The sequence below is a fragment of the Colobus angolensis genome, unplaced genomic scaffold (genome assembly GCF_000951035.1).
Source record: "Colobus angolensis palliatus isolate OR3802 unplaced genomic scaffold, Cang.pa_1.0 Scaffold185, whole genome shotgun sequence".
Classification (NCBI taxonomy): domain Eukaryota; kingdom Metazoa; phylum Chordata; class Mammalia; order Primates; family Cercopithecidae; genus Colobus; species Colobus angolensis.
In genome coordinates, this window is record NW_012114988.1 from 1,350,117 (window position 1) to 1,359,934 (window position 9,818).

General features: G+C 47.5%; 1 protein-coding gene across 1 annotated transcript in view; it reads right to left on the reverse strand.

Moving 5' to 3' along the window:
* Nucleotides 1-2,549: 2,549 nt before the first annotated feature.
* Nucleotides 2,550-9,818, reverse strand: part of FHAD1 (forkhead-associated (FHA) phosphopeptide binding domain 1) — a 101,500-nt gene continuing 94,231 nt past the window's right edge. The window contains exon 27 of the mRNA XM_011939914.1: nt 2,550-2,783. Within this exon, the coding sequence (XP_011795304.1) occupies nt 2,667-2,783 (117 nt within the window). The 3' untranslated portion in view covers nt 2,550-2,666. The remainder of the gene's footprint in view (nt 2,784-9,818) is intronic.

The window sequence follows — 9,818 nt, forward strand, 5'->3', positions numbered from 1 at the left end:
GTAGGCAGTTCATTCACGGTTCAGAGCTCAGCGATGCCACTGGGTGCCCACCTGGGCCTTCTCATCCCTCCACTCCACTATCCTTTGCCCTGCTGCTGGTGTCTGCTGACCCCCAAGGTGGCTGCTCCAGCTTCTGGTCTGAGCTCCAGGAATGAGAAGGGAGACAAGACAAAGGTACCAAGGGTGAATGCCTTCTCCTAGAGAAGCTGGAAGGGAAGCCCTCCACAGGGGCTTTTCCTTATATGTCATTAGCCAGATTGGTCCAACATGGCCTGCCCTAGCTGCAAGGGAGGCGGGAAAATCATGGCAATTAGCTTTGAGCCTATATGGTAGAGGAAAGTGATGGCTGAGCAATGACTAGGTAGACTTAGTATCTGCTGAGTAGCTGCAGTATCTGCTGCACTGCCTCTTGGGGTTCTGTGGGGTTTTTTGTCTCTCCTTGTTGCATATCTATTCCAGCCTCCTTTTTTCTGAAGACTGGCTTTGTTTCCCTGAACACAAGTGGGGAAATGGCTGCTCTAGCCCTGGAACTGCATCAAGACTCTCAGCTCTATATTTGGGGATATGATACAGTCTAATACCAGGTTCTTTAATGTATTAGGTTTTTGAACATTTCTGAGATTTTCTAGAATATTTGTAAAGTCAAGTTACACTCCCATTTCTTACTGACTTTATTTATTTATTTTTGAGACAAGGTCTTGCTCTGTTGCCCAGGCTGGAATGCAGTGGGATCACTGGGCTCAAGAGATCCTCCCAGCACAGCCTCCCAAATAGCTGTGACTACTGGCACACACTACCACATCAGCTAATTTTTAAGTTTCTTGTAGAGACAGGGTCTCACTATGTTGTCCAGGCTGATCTGGAACTCCTAGGCTCAAGCAATCCTCCTACTTGAGCCTCTCAAAGTGTTAGGATTATGGGTGTGAGCCACCATGCCCGGCCTCTCACTGGCTTTAGATCCTAACCATGTGTAAGACGTGCCTCCTATGGAATATCACACAAAGAGTTTGTCCTACTTCCCCCAGGTTTAGTGGGTTTAAAGAATACATTTGGTTTTAAAATATTAAAAAACATTTTTATTGTGCCTTTTTAAAAATAAAAAAAAATAGTCTGGGTGCGGTAGCTCACGCCTGTAATCCCATCACTTTGGGAGGCTGAGGCAAGTGGATCACCTGAGGTCAGGAGTTCAAGACCAGCCTGGCCAACATGGTGAAACTCAATCTCTACTAAAAATACAAAAAATGAACTGGGTGTGGTGGTGGATGCCTGTAATCCCAGCTGCTCAGGAGGCTGAGGCTGGAGAATCACTTGAACATGAGAGGCGGAGGTTGCAGTGCCATTGCATTCTAGCCTGGGCGACGAACGAAACTCCGTCTCAAAAAAAAAAAAAAAAAAAGTATTCATGACTTCTGGCTCTTCCATTTTTTTTTTTTTTTTTTTGGCTGTGTGGCCACACAAGAATGGCAGTGAGGGGATGGATGGATGGAGAGAGGGCAGAACTTGGAAAGAGCAGAGAGTGTAGCAAGGAAAATGGGGGTCTCTCTAAACACGGTGGAACAGGAGTGTGCGTACCTAGGCAGTGTGTGCTCTTTGGTGACTAGGAACTTGGTCTGTCCTTGTGGCCTGGGACTGTAACAACTAGGCCATCTGGTGTATCAGAATGGACAGTATGAGATGGAATTAGAAACCTGGGTTCAAGACCCAAATCTTGAGTTGACTAGCTGTGTGATTTTAGGCAGGCATGTAAGTTCTCAGGGCCTCGGCTTCCTCATCTGTCAAACGGGGAGTGTAATACTATTTACCTCCCAGGGGCTGGGGGAGGATTCAATGAGATATGTTTTGAAAACTGTAGAGTGCTATATAGATGTTAGTCATGATTACAGAAGCAATAAAACTGATTTGTGTTCTAAATGTATTGTAATAAACTGATTTTTTTTTTTTTTTTTTTGAGATAGAGTCTTGCTCTGTCACTCAGGTTAGAGTGCAGTTGTGTGATCTTGGCTGACTGCAACCACCAGCTCCCAGGTTGAAGTGATTCTCCTGTCTCAGCCTCCCGAGTAGCTGGGACTACAGGCCTGTGCCACCACACCCAGCTAATTTTTGTATTTTTAGTAGAGACAGGGATTCACTATGTTTGCCAGGCTGGTCTGAAACTCCTGACTTTGTAATCTGCCTGCCTCGGCCTCCCAAAGTGCTGAGATTACAGGCGTGAGCCATCCTGCCAGACCATAACTGAGATTTGAATTCACTATCCCGAGGCCTTGATAGTTCCAAGGCTACAATTTTGCCCTGAGGCTCCAGTACAAGTCTTAGGTTTTCTCCAGCGTGAGTCTGTTGGAACTCTTAGGAGGTTTGATATTTGGGAACATCATGACCCAACGTGGAACCACATAATTACATCTACCAGGCCTGGACATCTGGGTCACACACTTCTATTCTTCATATACCTGAGTTCATGTACATTCATAGGTATTTTTTAAAAAGAACACTTCTCCCCACACACTCCAAAATATAACACTGTTCAAAATACCAGTCTAGAAAGCGAAACACTAGGGTAACAATCTTTAAAGTCCTACAAAAGCAACTCAGTATTTTGACACAGATGACACAGAAGAATCACATGAACTCACACAGGATCACACGAGGCCTGGTGGGACGAGGTTTCTCTAGTACTTTCCGCTGGGCTTAGAATGCAAAAGGCTCTGGCTGGACTTGCTGGAGGTCTCTCTTCTCAGCATCTCTCTTTCTTGGTCCATCTTTAGGAAGGCTTTTCTGGTTCCAACCTTTAACAAGCAAGAGAAAAATCATACAAACTCCATTGCAGCAAGACTCCAATTGTTCCACTCAAGTGGTTTTGTTATTTTTTATTTTATTTATTTATTTATTTATTTTTTGAGATGGAATCTCGCTCTGTCGCCCAGGCTGGAGTGCAGTGCCGTGATCTCGGCTCACTGCAAGCTCTGCCTCTTAGGTTCACGCCATTCTCCTGCCTCAGCCTCCCGAGTAGCTGGGACTACAGGTGCCACCACCACACCCAGCTAATTTTTTTGTATTTTTTCTTTTTTTAGTAGAGACAGGGTTTCACTGTGTTAGCCAGGATGGTCTTGATCTCCTGACCTCGTGATCCGCCCACCTCGGCCTCCCAAAGTGCTGGGATTACAGGCTTGAGCCACCACACCTGGCATTATTTAATTATTTTTAATATGAAAAGGACTAGACGCTTTCCATGTATTTTATTGTATTGTACTTATATATTTACTTATTATTATTATAATTATTATTTTTTGAGATAGAATCTTGTTCTGTGGCCCAGGCTTGAGTACAGTGGCATGATCTCTGCTCACTGCAACCTCCACTTCCCGGATTCAAGTGATTCTCCTGCCTCAGTTTCCCAAGCAGCTGGGACTACAGGCACATGCCACCATGCCCGGCTAATCTCCCAAACTGCTAGGATTACAGGCATGAGCCACCACACCTGGCTGGTTTTGTTATTTTTTTGTACACAAAATAAAATATTTGTTGTAAAAAAAAAATACATACATACATATATATATATATACACACACACATACACACACACACACACACACACACACATACACATATACACATAGATATGAGCAAAAAAGAGATAAAACAATTATCATCACATTACTCAAAGATGAGCCTTAGCCTTAGTAAGGTTTTGGGGTGCACCCTTCCAGGTATAAAGATATTGCTTTCCCTTTCTCTATCTTCTTTTTCTTTTCTTTTTTCTTGATATGGGGTCTCACTCTGTTGCCCAGGCTGGAGTGCTGTGGAGCAATCCCGGCTCACTGCAGCCTTGACCTCCTCAGGCTCAGGTGATCCTCCAACCTCAGCCTCCCGAGTAAGCTGGGACTATGGGTGTGCACTACTATGCCCAGCTAATTATTTTATTTTATTTTTTGTAGAGACGAGGTTTTGTCACATTGCTCAGGCTGGTCTCGAATTCCTGGGTTCAAGTGATCTGCCCTCCTTGGCCTCCCAAAGTGCTGGGATTACAGGCGTGAGCCACCAAGCCTCGTCCATTTACATGTATTTTAGTTTGAAACCAGGACGTTATTATGGTAAGCACATTCATTGTGATGGTGTTTCTCCTGAAAAACTGTTACTGAATTGAATGTCTCTAAAGTTTCTGATGGCTTAGAACTGGGTGTCCAATCTTTTGGCTTCCCTGGGCCACAATGGAAGAAGAAGAATTGTGTTGGGCCACAGGTAAAATACACTAACACTAACAACAGCTGATGAGCTAAAGCAAAAAAAAAAATTATCCCCTAATGTTTTAAGAAAGTTTATGGAGGCCGGGCGCAGTGGCTCAAGCCTGTAATCCCAGCACTTTGGGAGGCCGAGATGGGCGGATCACAAGGTCAGGAGATCAAGACCATCCTGGCTAACATGGTGAAACCCTGTCTCTACTAAAAAATACAAAAAACTAGCCGGGCGAGGTGGTGGGCGCCTGTAGTCCCAGCTACTTGGGAGGCTGAGGCAGGAGAATGGCGTAAACCCGGGAGGCAGAGCTTGCAGTGAGCTGAGATCCGGCCACTGCACTCCAGCCTGGGCGACAGAGCGAGACTCCGTCTCAAAAAAAAAAAAAAAAAGAAAGAAAGTTTACGGATTAGTGTTGGGCTGCATTCAAAGCTGTCCTGGGCCGTAGGGTGCACAAGCTTGGCTTAGAAGAAGGAAATGAAGTCTATTTAAGGGGGTCTGTTTAACCTCTTGAGCACTTCCCAGATCAAAGGAGGGGGCATCCTGGCGGCCATGTGCATGACCCCACTCCCAGGCTGTATTTGTTGGACACTTGGCACAGTCGGGCTTTTCCGATGCCCACTCCCAGGAGTCGGGGTAATGGGCTGTGAGATGCCACTCACTCCCTGGGCTGGCCCTTTGAACTAAGGGACTATAAGGTTGTCCTTTCCTGTCACACGACTGGAGAGAGAAGAAGTCAGCAGAGGTATGGAGAGGGGGAGAGAAATGACAGAGACGTGTGTGTGCCCGAGTGTGTGCACGCATGAGAGAGGCGATGCCTGGGCTATCCTAGTTCTCTCCCATAGCTTTTATGAGGCATTCATTTCTGTATCTTTATAAAAGCCCCCCGCTCTGCCCCCTTTCTGAGTAGGTTTTTGTTAACTGCAACCCAAGATCTCTCTCTCAAACAATCCTGGACACACTGTAGACGTTACTGTGGCTTGCATGTTTCTTACCAACAGGATTTCCCTTGCCGACCCCGTCTCCTGCAAAGCTTTGCCACCAGCCTTCAGGCTGCACATACACCTGAGGCAAGAGGGCTGGGTGGCCAGTCGCGTTTCAGCTCTGCTACTCACTACGTGATCCTCAGTTTCCTCATCTGCCAAATAGGGATGAATATCCATCCTGCCTTCCTCAGAGGGCAGAGAGATTCTGGGAGGATTTCAATGGACTATCGCTTAAGCTCTTTCCACCTTAAGATGGATTTAAAAATCACCTCCTGAGGCCCATGGCAGTGGCTGATGGGAGCCTCAAACGTGTTTTGAGACTCTGCATTCAAGATCGTTTCAGGGCAAGAAAGGGTAAGTCAGTCCTATACCAGCCCACAAAGTAAATATTTGTGTGAATGCCCAGGGAAAAAGAAAACAGATAGCAAACTCAAAAGCCTTCCCCCTTAAACAACCCTTACTTTATATTCCTTTTCATTTGATTTTCAATAAAATTGCCTACTGTGGATGGTTTCCAAATGCCAGTGCCCTGAGCCCGTGTGGAGTTGGCTGTCAGAGTTGGATCCGGGGAGTTTTTTAAAGAGTCCCAGGTCCCCGGTCCCCAGCCCCAGGGCTGCCAGGAGCATGGGATGGGAAGCACCACGGAAGGGGCTTTGGTTCTCTTTATGAAGTGACAAGGGATGGGGCAGCAGAAGGCAGCCAGGACGGCTGCCCTGGGAATGGGGAATGTGAAATGCACAGATTCCGTTTGAGATATTTGGAACCACGTGCCTCACCCTTAGAATGAAAAGGCAGGGGTAGAAGTCAGTCATTTAAATAGCGACACCCAGGTGTGAATGACCTCAGGCCATCCTGCGGTGGCTGCTTCAGGAAACTGCAAGCCTCAGCGCTAGGAATTCCCCTGTCCACTCCCACACAACCTCAGGAATGGGTTTAAATATCCGGTCCTCGGCTGGGCACAGTGGCTCACGCCTGTAATCCCAGCACTTTCGGAGGCCGAGGCGGGCGGATCACGAGGTCAGGAGATCCAGACCACGGTGAAACGGGCCGGTGGCGGGCGCCTGTAGTCCCAGCTACTTGGGAGGGTGAGGCCGGAGAATGGTGTGAACCCGGGAGGCGGAGCTTGCAGTGAGCCGAGATGGTGCCACTGCACTCCAGCCTGGGCAACAGAGCGAGACTCTGTCTCAAAACAAACAAACAAACAAACATCCGGTCCTCAAGGAGGCCTCTCCTGGAGCTTGGACAGGGGGTGAAGGGGTCCCTGTGAAATATGCTCAGCTCCTTCCAGAGGCCTTTGTCCTCCAAACACCGGGCACAAAGTTATCAGCCCTTGCCCCCTGAGAATTCTTTCTTTCTTTTTTTTTTGAGACGGAGTGTTGCTCTGTCCCCCAGGCTGGAGTGCAGTGGCATGACCTCGGCTCACTGCAAGCTCCGCCTCCACTGCAAGGTTCGTGCCAGAGTAGCTGGGACTATAGGCGCCGCTTCCACGCCCAGCTAATTGTTTGCATTTTTAGTAGAGACAGGGTTTCACCTTATTAGCCAGGATGGTGTCAATCTCCTGACCTCATGATCTGCCCACCTCAGCCTCCCAAAGTGCTGGGATTACAGGCGTGAACCACCGCACCCGGCCTGCCCCCTGAGAATTCTTAGAGATTTTTTTCCTAATCTCCTCACCCTTTCACAGATAGCAGTGTGTGTGTGTGTGTGTATTCACATCTATGTAGATGTGTCTATCGCTTTATACATAGAAAGAATGAATTTTTGGCCAAGGGTGGGGGCTCACGCCTGTAATCCCTCCACTTTGGGAGGGTGGACCACCTGAGGTCAAGAGTTCCAGACCACCCTGGCCAATATAGTGAAACCCTGTCTCTACTAAAAATACAAAAATGAGCCAGGTATGGTGCGTGCCTGTAGTCCCGGCTACTCGGGACACTGAAGCAGGAGAATCGCTTGAACGTGGGAGGTGCAGGTTGCAGCAAGCCAAGATTGCACCACTGCACTCCAGCCTGGGCGATAGAGCGAGACTGTGTCTCAAAAAAAAAAAATGAATGAATTTTGCCCCCTCCGGGGTGATGCTGCCCCCACTGAGAATGAATCATCAAACCTTGACACCTGGAGAGCCCCTGCCACTTTGCTGACTCTTAATATCTGTTGTGTGAATGAGGGCCACGGCAGTCTCTCTTTTTGTTGCCCTTCTCTCTCCAGTGCTTAGCACAGTAGGTGGCCTAGCCTAGGTACTCAGTAAGTACTTAACTTACTGGAACTTACTTAACTGGAAGAACTTACTTAACTGGAAGATTTTCCTTTTTAGCATACAGCCCACAAACAAAAGACTGTTGGCCAAAATGAAAAAAAAAATCAATGAATGGTACTTTGGAGGACAGAAAACAAAAACCCACAGGGCCTTGAAAAGAAAGGCACAAATCCAGTTCTGAAGCTTGTTAGGGATGGACACATTTTTTATGAGCAAGTAAGCCTGAAAATGTAGATTTTCCATGTCCCATCTTCCTCAGGGTGGTCGTGATGACTCCACCACCTTAAGGACTCGAGGCACACTATAGAGGACAGAGACCCCAAGCTACACATTTCAAGGAACCTGGAGAAAAACTTTTTGCACCAAGGAAGTCCAAGCCATCAAACCCTTTTGATGCCTTTTGCATCGAAGAAAAATCGATCTTGTTTTTCTCAAGCTGTGGCTGAAGGGCTGGATAAATGGGAAGATCACTCTGTTCTTAGGCAAAGCACCATCTGCCCCCATTCTGTTAAGCCTGAAATTCCAGGGGGCTTCACCTCTGACAGCACCACAATATCCCTACATCCAGGGCCCATCCCATTGTCAGTGTTGTCATTTTACATCTCCATGTCATTCTCAGCCAATACCTGGTGGCAGGGTGGTGTCTGCCTGCTCCAGTCTTTCCAAGTATGTGGATGAGTAAGCAACAGACCTCCCCCTCATTCCCACTTTGCAGGTGGCAAAGGTCTCAGGTCTAGGGGGACCCTGGGGACACTCTCTACCCTCCTAACCAGAGCAGCAGCCACCTTCTAGCAGTCTTAGGACAATGGTGTCAGTTAAGAGGAGGCTTCTATTTTCCAAAAATGTCCCTTGCATAGAATATCTTCAGTTTTTCCAATGATAATTTTGTTGTCTCAGAATAACTGTGGCCTTTTATCAAACTTGTTAAATAAGTCTTTCTTATTCATCAAGAAAGAAATGTGTTTTGCTTTCAAGCTTCCTGAGAGCTTGCCTCTACTTTCTGCAAAGCAGGAGTGTGGATTGGATCAATTCCAGTTCCAGGGCTGATTTGTGAATGGCAATGATTCAACGTGTTTAAGATTTTATAGACTTGATTAAAAAAGTATTCAGCCGGGTGCAGTGGCTCACTCCTATAATCCCAGCACTTCGGGAGGCTGAGGCAGGTGGATCACGAGGTCAGAAGATCGAGACTATCCTGGCTAACACGGTGAAACCCTGTCTCTACTAAAAATATAAAAAAAATTAGCCAGGTGTGGTGGCACGCGCCTGTAGTCCAAGCTACTTTGGAGGCTGAGGCAGGAGAATTGCTTGATCCTGGGAGGCAGAGGTTGCAGTGAGCTGAGATCTAGCCACTGCACTCCAGCCTGGGCAACAGAGTGAGACTCTGTCTCAAAACAAAACAAAACAAAACAAAACAAAAAAGAGAATTCTAGAGGATGCTCTTTCTGCTCACCTGGGAATTTGAGTTCTGCATCCTGTTCTTCACCATCTTTACAAATACTCGTCTCTTTAATACAGAAATAATAAGAACAGAATTTAGCTTAGATTCCTCTTTGCCTTTTGCATCAAATAAAAATGGATTTTTCTCCACTCTTAGATGCTACCCATTTGGAATGCTGGGCCTTCCCAGGGACAGCATTCCAGATGGGTAGCATATGAAAATTGAGAAAAATCCATTTTCTCAACAAGAAGGGGGCACAGCTTTTGGAAGCCACGGTGCCCCATCTTGCTGAGTCTCTTGGGGGTCTCTGTTCTAGATTTCAGCAGAGGTGGAGGCTGCTCAACCCAGGGCCTGTGAAGAACACTGCTCTTCTCGGAGGACACGTCTGTGTTAGCTGGAGGCAGCGCCTCCCAGAGCAGGTGGAAGGGGCTGCAGATGCCCGGTGGTTCACACCTTGGCATCCCAATGGCTCAGGGATGGTGGGGCCCATGATGGTTGAACTCCCTTCAGGGGGGCCTGTTTGAATGCCATTGTCACCCGCAATCTGAAGCTTGCTATTTCCCTGGGGTTTGATTTACAGTTGCTGATCCTGGGGTCCCCAAGATGTGGCACCTCAGGGACAGTTCCCTGAAGAAAGAGCAGCCCCAGATACTAGGGACCCCTCAGGGAGAGAGGGAGCTGGGCCCCCTCAGAGATCCCTGACTTTCCCTGGGGTCACCAACCTCATGCCCATAGGGGCCAGGAAGTCAAAGAAGGTGGCGAGATGGACATGGCAGCAAACCCAGGGGCCGGGGTCCTTTGTAAGGGGCTGGTAGCTGGTGGTGTGTGGGACTGTGGGCCTAGTGTCACCAGCGGATCCAAGTTTCCCAAAGAAGTCAGAAATCTGGAGTATTCTGTTAAAGTGCCATTT